This window comes from Brachyhypopomus gauderio, unplaced genomic scaffold (genome assembly GCF_052324685.1).
Source record: "Brachyhypopomus gauderio isolate BG-103 unplaced genomic scaffold, BGAUD_0.2 sc64, whole genome shotgun sequence".
NCBI classification, from domain to species: Eukaryota; Metazoa; Chordata; class Actinopteri; order Gymnotiformes; family Hypopomidae; genus Brachyhypopomus; species Brachyhypopomus gauderio.
In genome coordinates, this window is record NW_027506885.1 from 2075070 (window position 1) to 2095069 (window position 20000).

Sequence of the window (20000 nt, forward strand, 5' to 3'; positions counted from 1 at the left end):
GTGTACACGTGTCAGGAGTTCACCCTGGTGCTCCACTGTCCCAGAAACAGTGTCATCAACATCCAGTCAGCATTCTTCGGTCGCCGCAGTGACAAGATTTGCCCCTATGAGGGTGGCTCCATGGGTAACTAATGACTACCTGAAATTTTCAGTTTAAAATGCTTAAATCTGATTGGTTGACTGGTGCAGATAAAGCTTTATATTAACAGTACCCTGGGTGTCTTTTTCAGCCACGTGCACAGTTCCAGGGACTCTGGAGAAAACCAGGAAGTTCTGCGATAACCGCGAGTTCTGTTTCCTTTATGCGCGTGAGGAAAACGACCCTTGTCCTACGGTCTCCAAGTACCTGGAGGTGGTGTACAGCTGTGAACAGGACGGTGGGTCCGCCGTGGTCACCACTCATCAAATGTTGGGCCATTGGTTAGAAATGGGCACAGTTCTAACCAGATGTGTGTGTGTTATTGTAGTCTGTGTGAGAGGTCTGGGATTAGAGGACAGGAACATCACAGACTCCATGATCTCTGCGTCCTCCGCACAAAGCGGGAAAGACGCCACTAAAGCGCGTCTGAACGGGGAGGCCTGCTGGATGCCTTCCAGCCCAGGTTAGCTGCCCCGCCCATAAAGATGCCCCGCCCTGTTGGTGATCTCTTCCTGTGTCATGACCAGTGATGGCTTACTTACCTTGAAAAAGTAATCCGATTACTGATTACTGATTACTCCTTTAAAAAGTAACTTAGTTACGTTACATATTACTTGATTTTAAAAGTAACTACGTTAGATTACAAGTTACTTTAGTAGTTACATTCAGCAGCAAAATGAGTTTTTCCAATACTCACTTTATTGGAAGTGCATTTTTTACAGTAACAATGTAACTCCTGAGATAATATATCTCCTGAAATTACGTTTGTGTTGCTGCGCGGTATTATTTGTAAATGTATTTGTAAACGTAGTAATACAAGCGAACTATTCAGTGAGAAAGCTATTTTTAAGTACGTTAGCCAAAATTCCAGCACTTTTCAAACCTGGAACACAATGCAACATTAAAATTCGTTTTTGAGGGGTATTTCTTTACACTAACACATATCTTTACGGAGAATGATGTGTAAAACACGCTCGCGCTCTCACAAGTTTGCGTGCAGCGTGCGGAGTCGAGCGCTACGGTCAGACGCAAGAGTGTAACTCATTACTCGTTACTCATTACCAGGGCCGGAGTGGGACACTTTTTCAGCCCGGGAGTTTCATGCCCAAATCCGGTCGAAAATTATTTTTCCCTCCCAATTGGCCCAAACTAGAGATTGACATGAGCCGGCCCATCGGGAATCCTCCCGAACCTCCCGATTAGCCACTCCGGCTCTGTTCATTACTGAAAAAAGTGGTAAGATTAGAGTAACGCGTTACTAAGTAACACGTTACTGACATCCCTGGTCATGACTCATGTTGGGGATCTCTTCCTGTGTCATGACTTATGTTGGTGATCTCTTCCTGTGTCGTGAGTCATCTTGGTGATCTCTTCCTGTGTCCTGACTTTTGGGCGCTAGCTAATTCCTGGATCCAGGTGAGTCTGCCTCAGCCCAAGAAAATCACTGGAGTGGTGATCCAGGGCTGCCCCACTGCAGATCACTGGGTGACTAAGTTTAAGGTCCAGACCAGTACAGACGGAGTCTCATGGACAGACTACACTGCTGAGGGGAAGGTACATCACCACGGAAACCACCAACTGTTGGTACCCTGCATCTTAATAGAACCAGTGATAAACTTACAATTAAGGGATAATAGGACATGAATACATCTAAAACATCTTATGTTTATTTTATTATTGTGTATGGGCATATTGTGCATATTGTCCATTTATATGTGTGTGTGTGTGTCTGGTATACATGTGTATACATGTGTACATTCATATGTGTGTGTTGCCTCTGTGTGTCTTTGGAGTCTTTATATGTCCCTGTGTGTGTGTGTGCGTGCGTGTGTGTGTGTGTGTGTGTGTGTGTGCGTGCGTGCGTGTGAAGGTGGAGGAGTTCCCAGGCTCGTCAGACAGAAGTGTTCCTAACACACAGCTCCTGGGTACACCCATGACTGTGCGATTTGTCCGCGTCCTTCCGCTGGAGTGGAACAACCAGGCTGGCCTACGCTTTGAGTTGCTGGGTTGCACCCCTGATTGTAGGAGACAACCCTCACACACACACACTCACACACCCTCAAACACACCTCACATCTACACACACACCTCTCACATCTACACACACCTCACATCCACACACACATCCTCACATACACCCTCTCACACATGCACACCTCACATCTACACACACACCCTCACACACACACCTCACGTCCATCCACCTCAGCTCCACTCAGAATTACTGATCTGTGTGTGTGTGTGTGTACAGATTCCATATTGTGTAGTACAACTCCCTATTTGGACCACTCTGTGGATAAAATGACGTATGTATTTATTACGTTGTTCTTGAACTCCTCTTACAGTCGGTTTGACAGTTCATCTCAGTGATGTGATCTATGACTTGTGTCCTGTTTCTTCAGGGTCCACTGTCCTGCTGGTTGTGCCTCTGCACCTTACAATGTGTACGGGACCATGACATACCGGGGGGTGAGTACCCTTCCCATCATACAGCCCACAGACTTACGCCAGCCAGTCACAGCCTTCGTGCTGGACACCATTACCCATCAGAACCTTTGACAGGGGCTGCCCATGTAGTTAGTTAGTTAGTTAGTTTACCTACCTACCTACCTACCTACCTACCTACCTACCTACCTACCTACCTACCTACCTACCTACCTACCTACCTACCTACCTACCTACCTACCTACCTACCTACCTACCTACCTACCTACCTACCTACCTACCTACCTACCTACCTACCTACCTACCTACCTACCTACCTACCTACCTACCTACCTACCTACCTACCTACCTACCTACCTACCTACCTACCTACCTACCTACCTACCTACCTACCTACCTACCTACCTACCTACCTACCTACCTACCTACCTACCTACCTACCTACCTACCTACCTACCTACCTACCTACCTACCTACCTACCTACCTACCTACCTACCTACCTACCTACCTACCTACCTACCTACCTACCTACCTACCTACCTACCTACCTACCTACCTACCTACCTACCTACCTACCTACCTACCTACCTACCTACCTACCTACCTACCTACCTACCTACCTACCTACCTACCTACCTACCTACCTACCTACCTACCTACCTACCTACCTACCTACCTACCTACCTACCTACCTACCTACCTACCTACCTACCTACCTACCTACCTACCTACCTACCTACCTACCTACCTACCTACCTACCTACCTACCTACCTACCTACCTACCTACCTACCTACCTACCTACCTACCTACCTACCTACCTACCTACCTACCTACCTACCTACCTACCTACCTACCTACCTACCTACCTACCTACCTACCTACCTACCTACCTACCTACCTACCTACCTACCTACCTACCTACCTACCTACCTACCTACCTACCTACCTACCTACCTACCTACCTACCTACCTACCTACCTACCTACCTACCTACCTACCTACCTACCTACCTACCTACCTACCTACCTACCTACCTACCTACCTACCTACCTACCTACCTACCTACCTACCTACCTACCTACCTACCTACCTACCTACCTACCTACCTACCTACCTACCTACCTACCTACCTACCTACCTACCTACCTACCTACCTACCTACCTACCTACCTACCTACCTACCTACCTACCTACCTACCTACCTACCTACCTACCTACCTACCTACCTACCTACCTACCTACCTACCTACCTACCTACCTACCTACCTACCTACCTACCTACCTACCTACCTACCTACCTACCTACCTACCTACCTACCTACCTACCTACCTACCTACCTACCTACCTACCTACCTACCTACCTACCTACCTACCTACCTACCTACCTACCTACCTACCTACCTACCTACCTACCTACCTACCTACCTACCTACCTACCTACCTACCTACCTACCTACCTACCTACCTACCTACCTACCTACCTACCTACCTACCTACCTACCTACCTACCTACCTACCTACCTACCTACCTACCTACCTACCTACCTACCTACCTACCTACCTACCTACCTACCTACCTACCTACCTACCTACCTACCTACCTACCTACCTACCTACCTACCTACCTACCTACCTACCTACCTACCTACCTACCTACCTACCTACCTACCTACCTACCTACCTACCTACCTACCTACCTACCTACCTACCTACCTACCTACCTACCTACCTACCTACCTACCTACCTACCTACCTACCTACCTACCTACCTACCTACCTACCTACCTACCTACCTACCTACCTACCTACCTACCTACCTACCTACCTACCTACCTACCTACCTACCTACCTACCTACCTACCTACCTACCTACCTACCTACCTACCTACCTACCTACCTACCTACCTACCTACCTACCTACCTACCTACCTACCTACCTACCTACCTACCTACCTACCTACCTACCTACCTACCTACCTACCTACCTACCTACCTACCTACCTACCTACCTACCTACCTACCTACCTACCTACCTACCTACCTACCTACCTACCTACCTACCTACCTACCTACCTACCTACCTACCTACCTACCTACCTACCTACCTACCTACCTACCTACCTACCTACCTACCTACCTACCTACCTACCTACCTACCTACCTACCTACCTACCTACCTACCTACCTACCTACCTACCTACCTACCTACCTACCTACCTACCTACCTACCTACCTACCTACCTACCTACCTACCTACCTACCTACCTACCTACCTACCTACCTACCTACCTACCTACCTACCTACCTACCTACCTACCTACCTACCTACCTACCTACCTACCTACCTACCTACCTACCTACCTACCTACCTACCTACCTACCTACCTACCTACCTACCTACCTACCTACCTACCTACCTACCTACCTACCTACCTACCTACCTACCTACCTACCTACCTACCTACCTACCTACCTACCTACCTACCTACCTACCTACCTACCTACCTACCTACCTACCTACCTACCTACCTACCTACCTACCTACCTACCTACCTACCTACCTACCTACCTACCTACCTACCTACCTACCTACCTACCTACCTACCTACCTACCTACCTACCTACCTACCTACCTACCTACCTACCTACCTACCTACCTACCTACCTACCTACCTACCTACCTACCTACCTACCTACCTACCTACCTACCTACCTACCTACCTACCTACCTACCTACCTACCTACCTACCTACCTACCTACCTACCTACCTACCTACCTACCTACCTACCTACCTACCTACCTACCTACCTACCTACCTACCTACCTACCTACCTACCTACCTACCTACCTACCTACCTACCTACCTACCTACCTACCTACCTACCTACCTACCTACCTACCTACCTACCTACCTACCTACCTACCTACCTACCTACCTACCTACCTACCTACCTACCTACCTACCTACCTACCTACCTACCTACCTACCTACCTACCTACCTACCTACCTACCTACCTACCTACCTACCTACCTACCTACCTACCTACCTACCTACCTACCTACCTACCTACCTACCTACCTACCTACCTACCTACCTACCTACCTACCTACCTACCTACCTACCTACCTACCTACCTACCTACCTACCTACCTACCTACCTACCTACCTACCTACCTACCTACCTACCTACCTACCTACCTACCTACCTACCTACCTACCTACCTACCTACCTACCTACCTACCTACCTACCTACCTACCTACCTACCTACCTACCTACCTACCTACCTACCTACCTACCTACCTACCTACCTACCTACCTACCTACCTACCTACCTACCTACCTACCTACCTACCTACCTACCTACCTACCTACCTACCTACCTACCTACCTACCTACCTACCTACCTACCTACCTACCTACCTACCTACCTACCTACCTACCTACCTACCTACCTACCTACCTACCTACCTACCTACCTACCTACCTACCTACCTACCTACCTACCTACCTACCTACCTACCTACCTACCTACCTACCTACCTACCTACCTACCTACCTACCTACCTACCTACCTACCTACCTACCTACCTACCTACCTACCTACCTACCTACCTACCTACCTACCTACCTACCTACCTACCTACCTACCTACCTACCTACCTACCTACCTACCTACCTACCTACCTACCTACCTACCTACCTACCTACCTACCTACCTACCTACCTACCTACCTACCTACCTACCTACCTACCTACCTACCTACCTACCTACCTACCTACCTACCTACCTACCTACCTACCTACCTACCTACCTACCTACCTACCTACCTACCTACCTACCTACCTACCTACCTACCTACCTACCTACCTACCTACCTACCTACCTACCTACCTACCTACCTACCTACCTACCTACCTACCTACCTACCTACCTACCTACCTACCTACCTACCTACCTACCTACCTACCTACCTACCTACCTACCTACCTACCTACCTACCTACCTACCTACCTACCTACCTACCTACCTACCTACCTACCTACCTACCTACCTACCTACCTACCTACCTACCTACCTACCTACCTACCTACCTACCTACCTACCTACCTACCTACCTACCTACCTACCTACCTACCTACCTACCTACCTACCTACCTACCTACCTACCTACCTACCTACCTACCTACCTACCTACCTACCTACCTACCTACCTACCTACCTACCTACCTACCTACCTACCTACCTACCTACCTACCTACCTACCTACCTACCTACCTACCTACCTACCTACCTACCTACCTACCTACCTACCTACCTACCTACCTACCTACCTACCTACCTACCTACCTACCTACCTACCTACCTACCTACCTACCTACCTACCTACCTACCTACCTACCTACCTACCTACCTACCTACCTACCTACCTACCTACCTACCTACCTACCTACCTACCTACCTACCTACCTACCTACCTACCTACCTACCTACCTACCTACCTACCTACCTACCTACCTACCTACCTACCTACCTACCTACCTACCTACCTACCTACCTACCTACCTACCTACCTACCTACCTACCTACCTACCTACCTACCTACCTACCTACCTACCTACCTACCTACCTACCTACCTACCTACCTACCTACCTACCTACCTACCTACCTACCTACCTACCTACCTACCTACCTACCTACCTACCTACCTACCTACCTACCTACCTACCTACCTACCTACCTACCTACCTACCTACCTACCTACCTACCTACCTACCTACCTACCTACCTACCTACCTACCTACCTACCTACCTACCTACCTACCTACCTACCTACCTACCTACCTACCTACCTACCTACCTACCTACCTACCTACCTACCTACCTACCTACCTACCTACCTACCTACCTACCTACCTACCTACCTACCTACCTACCTACCTACCTACCTACCTACCTACCTACCTACCTACCTACCTACCTACCTACCTACCTACCTACCTACCTACCTACCTACCTACCTACCTACCTACCTACCTACCTACCTACCTACCTACCTACCTACCTACCTACCTACCTACCTACCTACCTACCTACCTACCTACCTACCTACCTACCTACCTACCTACCTACCTACCTACCTACCTACCTACCTACCTACCTACCTACCTACCTACCTACCTACCTACCTACCTACCTACCTACCTACCTACCTACCTACCTACCTACCTACCTACCTACCTACCTACCTACCTACCTACCTACCTACCTACCTACCTACCTACCTACCTACCTACCTACCTACCTACCTACCTACCTACCTACCTACCTACCTACCTACCTACCTACCTACCTACCTACCTACCTACCTACCTACCTACCTACCTACCTACCTACCTACCTACCTAATCATCCATCCATCCATGACTTGAACCCAAGACCCCAGCATTGACAGGCAAACATGCTAACCACCAAGCCACCATGTTGCACATTCTTTTCCTTAGCAATACTTGTGTTTAAACCCTAGTTACTGTGTAGTCTGGGCTTGTTTCGGCCCTGCGTGCCTTGTTGTGTTTTCCTGCTGCTCCGCTCTCATCCTGGGGATGCCGCCGCACCCTCTCGTCCCTAACACTTTCGCCACGCCTTTACCTCCGGATTCCCCAGGTGATTGGTGGACAAGACATGACGTGTGCCCCCAGCGTCGGATAAAGACCATGCAGGGGGAGAATAGAGAGCAAGCACTATTGCGATATTGTTGGTGTTCTGTGTCTTCGAATTCTGTTCACCAATTTGATCTGGTTTGTCAATATTGATTCTGGTTTTGCCCCATTCAGTTCTTGTTGTTGGTTACTTATATATAGCTGTATAAAGCCCACGTCTTGTAATTGTAATTATTGTAAATAATATTTGAGTGTGGTTTGGGTGAGTAGGGAACACGACGCTCTTTTATTTGCAGTTTTGGGTTTTTGTTGGTTGTTGGATTATTGTTTGTTATTTTGAGCACTGTCCTGAGAAATCAACCCTCCACTATGTAAAATAAATGCACATATGTAAATACAACCCCATTCACTTCCGCATATTTCCCTGAGTTCGTCTTTGTTGCTGTTATACCCCGTAGCCTAGACCGGGATGTAACAGGGCTGATCATTGTTCTGTGTCACAGCCCTGTTGTTTGTGCCCGTTGTTTGGTTTAATTATAGTGAATAACTTTTGACAGGTTTGACCCTGAGCTGTTTATATGACCCTTCGTTAAACCTCACCCTTCTCAGCGTTTGTGTCCGCCTCTTTTCTCCATGATGCTCCTGGAATTACATGACCTTTAACATGCAGACACGGTCTGCTGTTAGGCTTATCTCCGGGTGTACTGATGAATAACAGTGTTTACACAAACAATTGTAATTCGTAAAAAATAATACATGGCTTTAGTCTTAACATGAAGGGCTGATTTTAGTATATCGCAGAACACATTGTAATTGCAACATGTAGCAATATAATAACAATACAATCTTTTTCGCCATATCGTACATCCCTAATTCATACACTTATGGGACTGTCTGTGGGACTAGACCTGTGTAACCTGGAGTTGTTGGAGTCCTAACATGGGGGTGTGTCCCGCGTTTGCTGCAGGACTCCAACATCTGCGCGGCCGCCATTCACGCGGGGGTGATCCTGAACGAGAACGGCGGTGACTGCACGGTGCTCAAAGCCCCAGGACAGAGCTTCTACAGCAGCTCCACCAGGAACTCCATCACCAGCAGACAGTACGGCCCCGTCTACCTCTCACCACCTATCAGGATTCCCCCACCATGTCAGATTATTCATTGCCAATCAGATTTTGTTTTGGTTTAGCGTATGCGATGTTAGTGCTTTTTCTTGACAGCGTAGCAGTGCTGCTCTAGAGACCACCGACTCTAGAGGCCATCGACTCTAGAGGCCAATCACTCTAGAGGCCACTCACTCTAGAGGCCATTCACTCTAGAGGCCACTCACTCTAGAGACCATTCACTCTAGAGGCCACTCACTCTAGAGGCCACTCACTCTAGAGACCATTCACTCTAAAGCAGGGGTCACCAACCTTTTTGAAACTGGGAACTACTTATTGGAAACCAATTATTGCGGAGGGCTACCAGATTGATACACATCAATCGAAAGAAAGTTGTTGACCGGGGGGGAAGGGGGGTGCGTATGCGATGGCCAATTGCTAAGCGGGAAGACCACTAGCAACCGCGGACAATCTATAATAGTAGCAAAAACATAAACGATGCAGCGCTTTGGTGCATGACACTATAGTGAGCTATTTTCAAAACAAGCCCGTGGGCAACTCGTGACGTCCTCGCAGGCACCACGTTGGTGACCCCTGCTCTAGAGGCTATTCACTCTACAGACCATTCACTCTACAGACCATTCACTCTACAGACCATTCACTCTAGAGGCCACCCACTCTAGAGACCATTCACTCTAGAGGCCACCCAATCTAGAGGCCACCGAGTCTACAGGCCACTCAATTTAGAGGCCACTCTCTCTAGAGGCCACCCACGGCTGCTCTGGTGTTCTAGCCGTCCTGGCCTCATCTGTAGGGAAACCCCTCCGTGGTCAGGTCGTACTTTCTTACACGCTCCTTCTGTTTCCAGGTACAATGGAGCTTATTACGTGTCTTATGAGTTCGCTGACGGAGGTACGACAATTTGAGTTCTCTCTCACGCCATTCCTGCTGTCCGGCTGGGCCCACTGAGCCAGCACGTCTGTGTCCCGTCCCACACAGAGCTGAGGTGTCCCGGGAACGACTGGCACGAGTTCGGAGAGTTCTGCTACAAGCCCTTCGATCAGAAGAGGACGTGGCACGAGGCCCGGGCGTCCTGCAGGCGACTGGGGGCGGAGCTTGTGTCCATCATGTCCCTGACTGAGCAGAGCTGGCTGGAGAGTTACCTCTACTTAGGTAAACAAACAAACAGAGTTACCTCTAGTTAGGTAAACAAACCAACAAACAAACAAACAGAGTTACCTCTACTTAGGTAAACAAACAAACAAACAGAGTTACCTCTAATTAGGTAAACAAACAAAAACAAAAGAGAAAAGAAATTAGTTAATTGACTCAGATGTGTTAGATTGGTGGGAGGGTGGGAACTGAACTCTGGGCTGGAATGAAGCACCTCTTTACTTTATGGGATTACAGACAGGTGTCTGTTCAGTGAGTAAGAGATATGCTCCACTTTTGGGCTGAGCAAACTTGTGTGTTTTCAGCAACTCCACAACGCCTGGAGCTCTGGACCAAACTAGAGGATTCAGGCCCTGGAGTGTTTGGAACATGACATATATGCTGAATAATGAACAAGCACGTTCAATGTGATTGGTCCCTAACACTCCCCCTCCTGCTGCCCCAGCCGACAGTGACGTCTGGACGGGGCTGAATGACCTGATCGTATCTGGCTACTACACCTGGTCGGACAACCACGAGGCCAAGTTCACCTACTGGGCCCCTGGAGAACCCAACAATCACCTGGGCTTCAATGAGGACTGTGTGGAGATGTACCAGCAGGTAGGGAGAATGACCATGAATATATGAATAAATGAATAAATAATTAATTGAATAAATAAATGAGTGAATGGAAGAGGGGAGAGAGGGGTTCAGTCACTGTGGCTGGTTTGGTCAACAGACAGGCCGATGGAACGACGTCTCCTGTACTGAGCTGAACACCTACATATGTAAAATGGCCAAAGGTCACTACCCTCTACCCTCTATCAAGCCCACAGTCTATGGGTGCCCACAGGTGGGTGTGTGCACCACACTCCTCAATCCTCCACCCCACCCGTTTGGGCTTCACTCCACTGACTACATGCGCTCATGATCTGCTAGACCTGGACCTGCCTGTGTGTGTGTGTGTAGGGCTGGGATGCTTTTGAGTACTCTTGTTACTGGTATGAGGAGACAGCTAAGACCCGCACTGAGGCAAAGGCGTTCTGCGAGGCCAAAGATAGCTCCCTCCTCCATATTCTGGATTTGTAAGTGTTTGTAAGTGACATGTGTTCGTGCAACTCTGTGCGTGATCATGAATAACACTCTGACATCTCCTGACCTCCTCAACCTCTCCTGACCCCTGACAGGTACGAGCAGGCGCACTTCACCGCGACCTTGGGCAGGTTTTCGGGCCACTGGTGGATTGGGCTGAGGGCGAAGGGGGAGACGGGGGGTGTGGATTACTTCTGGGACAGCGGACAGCTGCTGCTGTACTCCCACTGGGACCGCAACCAGCCTGGTAACCTCAGATTACACATCAACTCCATTAATCCAGTGGTAATCTCAGATTACACATCAACTCCATTAATCCAGTGGTAATCTCAGATTACACACTCCATTAATCCAGTGGTAATCTCAGATTACACATCAACTCCATTAATCCAGTGGTAATCTCAGATTACACATCAACTCCATTAATCCAGTGGTAATCTCAGCATGTGTTATTATACAGAGAAATCAGAATCTTGGCTATCATATAACATTACGTGTAAAAAATACTCACATGGGGTTTGAAACTTTTTCGCTATTTTTGTTATAAGGTTTCTTTGTCCTTTACCAGACAACCATGCAGGCCCTTGTGTCACCATGACAACCAAGCCAGTTGCTGGTTTCTGGGCGAACAGACAGTGCGAGGAGTCTCACCCCTTCGTCTGCGAGTTGCCTAGAGACGGCATCTCCCCGCCCACACGTGCACCAACCCCGCCCCCTTCTGTAGGATGTGCACCAGGCTGGACTGCAAAGTCCCACTACAGGCAGTGCTACAGGGTGAGGGACAGCTGTGCAATACACTGTTTACTGATTGTTATCGCGATACTAATCCTGCCTTAAAGTAAAAAAAAAGCTTTACATATGATGCATAACTGTTCAGATTTCTTGTTCTCACAAAGCACACCACAGTCACAAGAAGTGCTTGAATCATGTGTTTGTCCATTATTTAGCAAAGATATTCTCAAAGGATGTGCATCAGGTTTGAAACAGCTTGCAGAGAAATAGCATTTAACAAACTGAATTGTGTGTGTCTCTCACACGTTAGCTCTTCACAGTGGACTACGTGGACAAGAAGAGCTGGATGGCGTCATTGGAGGACTGCCGTGCACGCGGGGCAGACCTGGTCAGCATCCACAGCGCCGATGAGGAGATCTTCATGGCCGAATACACCAAGGGCAGGACACTGTGGATTGGCCTGAGTGAGAACCCCGTGGAAGGAGGTACGTCACCACCAGGGGGCGCCTCACCTCATGTGAACGGAGCTGAGGAAGGTACTTGCAAGATTGACGGCTATGTGAACAGGAGAGTATCGTCCTCGCTGTGCACCGTCATCTAGGGTTGGTCATGCAGCCCCATGACAGTTTCAGCAGCTCGCTGTGCACCGTCATCTAGGGTTGGTCATGCAGCCCCATGACAGTTTCAGCAGTTTAATTGTCCAGGACTGGTTGATATTAAAACACAGCAGGTCTTTGTCTTTTTAACATCGCACTGCTGGACTGCAGCTCCCACAGTAAACAGCATGGTCTGTGTTTCAGGTTACATGTGGAGTGATGGTTCTCCTGTTGCCCACACCAACTGGGGTCACGGGGAACCCAACAACCACGGCGGGCGGGAGAACTGCGTGGAGATGGTAACCACGAACAACGGCTCATCCTTCTGGAACGACATCAACTGCGATGCCCATCAGGACTGGGTGTGCATGATTGCCAAGGGCAAAACGCCCCTGGAGCCTCCAGTGCCCCCCTCACCTGTGCCAGGTACACACCTGAGCTCACCTGTGCCAGGTACACTCCTGAGCTCACCTGTGCCAGGTACACTCCTGAGCTCACCTGTGCCAGGTACATGCCTGAGCTCACCTGTGCCAGGTACATGCCTGAGCTCACCTGTGCCAGGTACACTCCTGAGCTCACCTGTGCCAGGTACACACCTGAGCTCACCTGTGCCAGGTACACACCTGAGCTCACCTGTGCAGCTGCTCACGCCAAACCAAAAAAATTCTTTGATTCAATTTACTGTTGCTCTGGTATTTAATGGTGATTGATCTTTCCCAGCAGATAAAATCATGTTCACAAAATGTTTCTCTTCAATGTTAGTCCCATATTTGCTGACCTCTAGTGGCTCCCCCCAGTATTGCAGCGCGTGCACTTCAGATTCAGAGTTGTGTTCTCTCTCAGCCCCTGACTGTGGACCCAACCCCGGCTGGAGGAAGAATAAGGATATCTGCTATTACTACAACGACACGGACATGGTGGACTTCTACATGGCTGCGGTCAGGTGCTACGAGGAGAAAGCCCTGCTCGTCTCCATCCTGGACCAGGACGAGCAGACTTACGTGCTCTCCATGGTAACGGTCCCGGCTACATCACAGAGCAGTGGTTACACATTTTTTGAGATGTTTATTTTCAGCCTGTGTTTTATTTATTTATCTGATCTGTAGTTTTTGTCGAATTTTTTCTTGTGTGAAGTTCAATTTGTTACTTATTTTATTCTGACACTAGAAGCACGTGAGTGCTGACGCACGTGTGTGTGTGTGTGTGTGTGTGTGTGTGTGTGTGTGTTATTCTGACACAGGTGGGCACTGGAATGGTGGCGGACGCCTGGATTGGTTTGCGGCAGGTGGGCGTGGCGGGGGGGGAGTACACGTGCGTACCTCGTCATTCCCCAAACAGTGCAAACGTCCTGTAGACAAACGTCCTGTATTACAAGTTGTGTCCCCCCATGCAGGTGGATGGACTTTTCCCCTGTGACATATGTACACTGGGCTCCGGGAGAGCCCAATAACGCAGGCGGGGAGGAACAGTGTGTGCAGATGAAGAGATACCCAGGTACAGTGACCCTAGGTGGTAGTGTAGCCTGCATTAGCTGCAGCAGTATAGTGCCAGAACAGAGAGTATTTATGTATTCAGGCAGTGACGTTCATTAGGTGTGTGTGGTCCCCTTTAGAACAGAGAGTATTTATGTATTCAGGCAGTGACGTTCATTAGGTGTGTGTGGTCTCCTTTAGAACAGAGAGTATTTATGTATTGAGGCAGTGACGTTCATTAGGTGTGTGTGGTCTCCTTTAGAACAGAGAGTATTTATGTATTGAGGCAGTGACGTTCATTAGGTGTGTGTGGTCCCCTTTAGAACAGAGAGTATTTATGTATTGAGGCAGTGACGTTCATTAGGTGTGTGTGGTCTCCTTTAGGCTCCTGGAATGATGCCAACTGTGGAAGGGCCAACGCAGGCTACGTGTGTAAGAAACTACCAGGAGACCACCACACACCTCCACCTCCTACACCCCCATGGGAGGGGAACTGCCCCAAGGGTAACCACACCACAACTCCACCAGCACTCCACCTCTTCACCTCTATCTGCATTATAGGCTTATTATAGGACTTTCAAAGCACTGGACAGAGAGCTTGTTCACAAGTCTGTGGTGTAGATATGAATATTTGCATTCATCTACATTTTGTAAATGACTGATGGGAGTTTATGACGTGTTAAGTAGGGACAAGCTTAAATGTTGGAAGGTAATGCCCTAATACTAAACACTGGAGACCTGCCCTACCCACTAACTTACACTTATAAAGGGTCGCAGAACTCTAAAATGCAAAATAAAAGTCCTGAAAAAAAAAGCTGAAGTGCATATATTGCTGTTCGCCTCACGTCTCCCCCTACAGGCTGGTTGAAGTTCAACAACAAGTGTTACCTGTTCCACGGGAGGGTCGGCCACCAAGAGCCGCACGCCAACTGGACATACGCCCGTGACTGGTGCAGGCAGAAGGGGGGGCACCTCGCCGTCATCGACGACATCAACGACAATGGCAAGTGTGCAGAGGGCAGAATGCCAGGCCCCGCCCACAGGCCCTGCCCCACAGGCCCTGCCCACAGGCCGCCTAGAGGCCCTTCCATTTAGCAGTCCTCACTGCCAGAGCAGATAATTTCTGATTTCCAGAATGAACCCCTCTCTCCTCCCTCCTCTTCCTCTCATCCCTCTCCTCCCTCCTCTTCCTCTCATCCCTCTCTACTCCCTCCTCTTTCTCTCATCCCTCTCCTGCCCTCCTCTTTCTCTCATCCCTCTCTCCTGCCCTCCTCTTCCTTTCATCCCTCCCTCCTCTTCCTCTCATCCCTCCTCTTCCTCTCATCCCTCTCCTCCTCTTCCTCTCATCCCTCTCCTCCTCTCCTCCCTCCTCTTCCTCTCATCCCTCTCCTCCCTCCTCTTCCTCTCATCCCTCTCTCCTCCCTCCTCTTCCTCTCATCCCTCTCTCCTGCCCTCCCCAGACTTCGTGGCCAGTTATGTGCGGGACATCGCCCATCACGTGTGGATCGGTCTGTCGGACCGGCTCCACGAGGGCAAGTTCGCATGGAGTGACGGAACCAGTCCGGTACGCTTCACCTACTGGGCGGAGAAGGAGCCCAACAACAACGATGGCCAGGTGGACACACACACACACACACACACACACACACACACACCTGTTAACCTTCCACAGGCCAAGAAGGACTTCAGAGTCACCTCCAACTCAATAAAACATTTTAATGCTGTATTGAAGAGATGAAACATTTCTGCTCTTAACCATTAAAACTGCAGCTGATTTCACACGAGACACTAAAACTCTTAAAATAGAAAATAGAACTCATTGTCGGAGTGCATTAAAAAATAGTAAACAAAAAGTGACTGTAGAAATATTTGTATACCAATAGGTGCTATATAAGTTGACCTTTGACCTACGACCTCTTCGTTAGGAGCACTGTGTGAGCATGATGCATAACCACCTAGTGACGGGTCACTGGAATGACGAGAACTGTGGGGAGAGGAGGGGCTGGGTGTGCTACACCAAAAAGAGTGAGTTCAGCGTTTACACCCCCCCGTGTGACATGACTGGCGTGTTCCGGGTGGCTCTCCGTCCTCTGCCCCAGTGTTTGACCTCACCTCATCTCCACCTCTCCAGGCAGCAGTGTTCCGCCTCCACCCCCCACCAGCAGCCCCTGCCCCCACGACTACGTCACCTGGTTCCAGAACTGCTACAAGCTGGTGTCGGAGGTCAGGACGTGGGAGGAGGCGCGTGATGCCTGCGTGAAGGAGGGAGCCGACCTGGCCAGTGTGGACATGAGCTACGAGCAGGCCTTCATCTCCGGGGCCGTGCAGCAGGCCAGGACGGAAGCCTGGATCGGCCTTCGCCGCACGGTGCGCTAGTGCCCCCTGCTGGCCTCCCACATTTGACTAATTAAGGAAACGTGCAGGATTCTTCTTCTTCTTCTTCTTCTTTCGGCAATTCCTGTTTAGGGGTCGCCACAGAGGATCAAACTCCTCCATCTGGCCCTGTCCTGAGTGTCCTCCACTGACACACCAGCCACTCTCATATCCTCTACCACTGCATCCATAAACCTCCTCTTAGGTCTACCTCTCCTCCTCTTGCCTGGAAGTTCCATCCTCAAGACCCTCCTACCAATGTACCTCTCCTCCCTCCTCTGTACATGTCCAAACCATCTCAATCTCGCTTCTCTAACTTTATCTACAAAACATACTACATGTGCTGATCCTCTAATAAACTCATTTCTGATCCTATCCTTCCTCGTCACTCCAAATGAGAATCTCAACATCTTCATCTCAGACACCTCCATCTCCCTCACCTGTCTCTTTGTCAGTGCCACTGTCTCCAGTCCATACAACATAGCAGGTCTCACTACGGTTCTATAGATCTTTCCTTTCATTCTAGCAGACACCCTCCTATCACAGATCACCCCAGACACTTTATGCCATCCACACCACCCTGCCTGCACTCTCTTCTTTACCTCTCTTTCACTTCCTCCATTACTCTGTACTCTCGACCCTAAGTAGGTAAACTCATCAACCTTCACCAAATCAACTCCTTGTAACTGGACCTGTCCACCGTCTGCCCTCTCATTCACACACATGTACTCTGTTTTACTCCTGCTCACTTTCATTCCCCTGCTCTCCAAAGCATATCTCCATCTTTCCAAGCTCACCTCCACCTGCTCCCTACTCTCACTACAGATCACAATGTCATCAGCAAACAAAAGGAAAGAGAACTGAAACAAAGGAAACGTGCAGGATTGTTGTGTCTAAAATAAGACCGTCCAAGCTGAGCGTGGTGTTGCTCCATTGAGTTATTTTGGGATGTGTGATTCTCATAGTTGTATAACGTTATGGCTAAGTGACATTCTGACATATGCTGTTATGGTAAACACTTCCTGCCACTGAACAGACGTTTCCTGTTGTAGGACGACGGCGCCTATAAGTGGTCGGACGGCTGGCCGGTGTTCTACACGCACTGGGGCCCGGGGGAACCCACCAATCACAAGGGAGAGGGCTGCGTCAGCATGCACGGCCGATCACACTTCATCCAGGGCACATGGAATGATACGGACTGCAGCTCCAAGAAGCCGTACCTCTGCAAGATCACCTTTGGTAGGCAGGCCGGTGGCCCAACACCTCCAACCTTCCAGAGTAGAACATTAGGAGAACGTTAGGAGAATGTTAGTCAGCAACACACACTATCTGAACGAGGTCCTCGTATGGCAGCAGTCAGCCCACCATGACGCTCTCTCCTGCCCCCAGAGAAGCCTCCTCCAACGCCACGGCCGGGTGACGGCCAGTGCCTGCCCGGCTGGTGGCCATACGGCAGTCACTGCTACCTGGTGTACAACGGTAAGGAGGGTTTCTCCTGGCACGAGGCGCAGTACCGCTGTCAGCTGATCCGCGGAGGTCACCTGGCGTCCGTACACAGCCGCGCAGAGGTGGAGTTCATACGCAACATCAACTACACCAAGTACCACAACGTGTGGCTGGGCCTGACCAGAGATGCCTCCTGTACGTACACACACACACACACACACACACACACACCTCCCCACAGGGGGCTTAACCAGGGCTCCACCAATCACATGACTTTATACAAGTTTGTCACAGTGGTTTTACAGCCAGATGCCAGTGTACGCGTCAGCTCATTGGCTCTCACACCAACGCTGACGGTTTCCCGGGTTTCAGACGGCTGGGCCTGGACAGACATGACCGCCCTAAGGTTCACCAACTGGGCCCCGGGTGAGCCCAACGGCGCCGCTCACGACATGGGCCGCGAGGACTGCGTGGAGATGTACCCGGACGGCACGTGGAATGACAACAACTGTCTTCAGAAGAGAGGCTTCGTGTGCAGACTGTTCCAGGGTCAGTGGCCCCACCACACCCAGCAGGGCCGAGTCTCGCATCTCAACATCACAAACTGATCCTAGACCTGCTCTCTTAATCCAATAAGTGTTTTTGAAGCTTTTATTGTGGCTGATGGAAGCCGTAATAAAGGACGGGGGGGGCGGTACAGCCACGTGACCACAGCCATCTTCACTGTAGTCATAACGCAACAGGGACCCACAACTACAGCAAACGCTCCTCCCACATTTGTGCTGCACGTGTTCTGGCCAATAGCGTCCACTGTATCTGCCGTTCACTTCCTGTTGTTCTTTCTTTATGCCAGAGAGTCACGGAGGCGGAAACACCACAAAGTCTCCCTCCATTATAGACGGTGAGTTGTTTGAAAAATTATTATTCATTTGCAGCCACCAGATGCCAGAATTTTATTTGTACTATTATTAAAGCGTTAAACGTCCCACTGCGCTGCTGTTAGACTCACACTCACACCTGTGACTCTACAGCCCACTCAGGCATGATCGCGGGAGCCGTCATCGGGTCCATACTCGCCGTGGCCATCCTTCTGGGGGTCCTGTACTACATGTTCGTGGTGAAGGGGGTGAAACTTGGCAGTGTCAGCCTCCCCAGCAGAGACACGAAGGAGCACGTCAGTGTGGTGGGTGTCTCCGCACTCACTCCAGCAGGGGGGGTGCAGCACTGGCTCCATTGTTCTCTACACACTCCTTAGGGTGTGAGCTTGGAAGCCACATATTGTTCTGCACACAAATATTGATAAAATAGGAGTTAAAGAATAGAAACACGGCTCTGTAGCTACTGTGTCCTAACTGCTTTCTGCTGGTCTTTTTCAGCCTGCTTTCAACAACCCAAACTTTTCAGGAGAATCGGACACCTGAGGACTGTGGAGAGTGTGTTCTGTACAGAAAATGCCATCACACATTATAGTTTTAGTAATTAAAAATTAATTCAAAACTAATTATCGATACTGGAAATGTCCCAACTGGAGAATGAGAAGGAATCAGAATGGAAAACTGCTGAAGCTTTTGTGCTGGGGTTGAAATCTCAGTGTTTTTGTAAGTTAATTACTCCAACAATTATTTGTCATAAAGCTGTAGTTATATCTGAAGTATTAAATACTTATTGTACATACTTTTATCTTGAAATGCACTGGAAATACCAAAAGCTCAATTAAAACACGGTCCCCAAAGAGGGTGTTGTCTCCGTGTCCTCACCTTCACAGAACAAACCCAGCCACAC

The 20000-nt window shown here is 49.4% G+C and overlaps 1 protein-coding gene across 1 annotated transcript in view; it reads left to right on the forward strand.

The window, feature by feature from the left end:
- The window catches only part of LOC143490210 (uncharacterized), a 34428-nt gene extending 14554 nt beyond the window's left edge, over positions 1-19874 (forward strand). Inside the window, 30 exon segments of the mRNA XM_076988816.1 lie at positions 1-131; positions 235-377; positions 468-602; positions 1539-1693; positions 2016-2192; positions 2336-2445; positions 2542-2608; positions 9220-9353; positions 10224-10267; positions 10355-10528; positions 10974-11128; positions 11247-11360; positions 11477-11592; positions 11695-11846; positions 12168-12373; positions 12642-12816; positions 13132-13353; positions 13771-13940; positions 14168-14238; positions 14321-14421; positions 14784-14903; positions 15259-15402; positions 15860-16014; positions 16325-16424; positions 16531-16766; positions 17825-18011; positions 18162-18413; positions 18591-18799; positions 19222-19401; positions 19595-19874. The exon segment at positions 1-131 is cut by the window's left edge and continues 11 nt beyond it. Of these exon segments, the coding sequence (XP_076844931.1) occupies positions 1-131; positions 235-377; positions 468-602; positions 1539-1693; positions 2016-2192; positions 2336-2445; positions 2542-2608; positions 9220-9353; positions 10224-10267; positions 10355-10528; positions 10974-11128; positions 11247-11360; positions 11477-11592; positions 11695-11846; positions 12168-12373; positions 12642-12816; positions 13132-13353; positions 13771-13940; positions 14168-14238; positions 14321-14421; positions 14784-14903; positions 15259-15402; positions 15860-16014; positions 16325-16424; positions 16531-16766; positions 17825-18011; positions 18162-18413; positions 18591-18799; positions 19222-19401; positions 19595-19639 (4380 nt within the window). The 3' untranslated portion in view covers positions 19640-19874.
- The last annotated feature ends 126 nt before the right edge of the window (positions 19875-20000 follow it).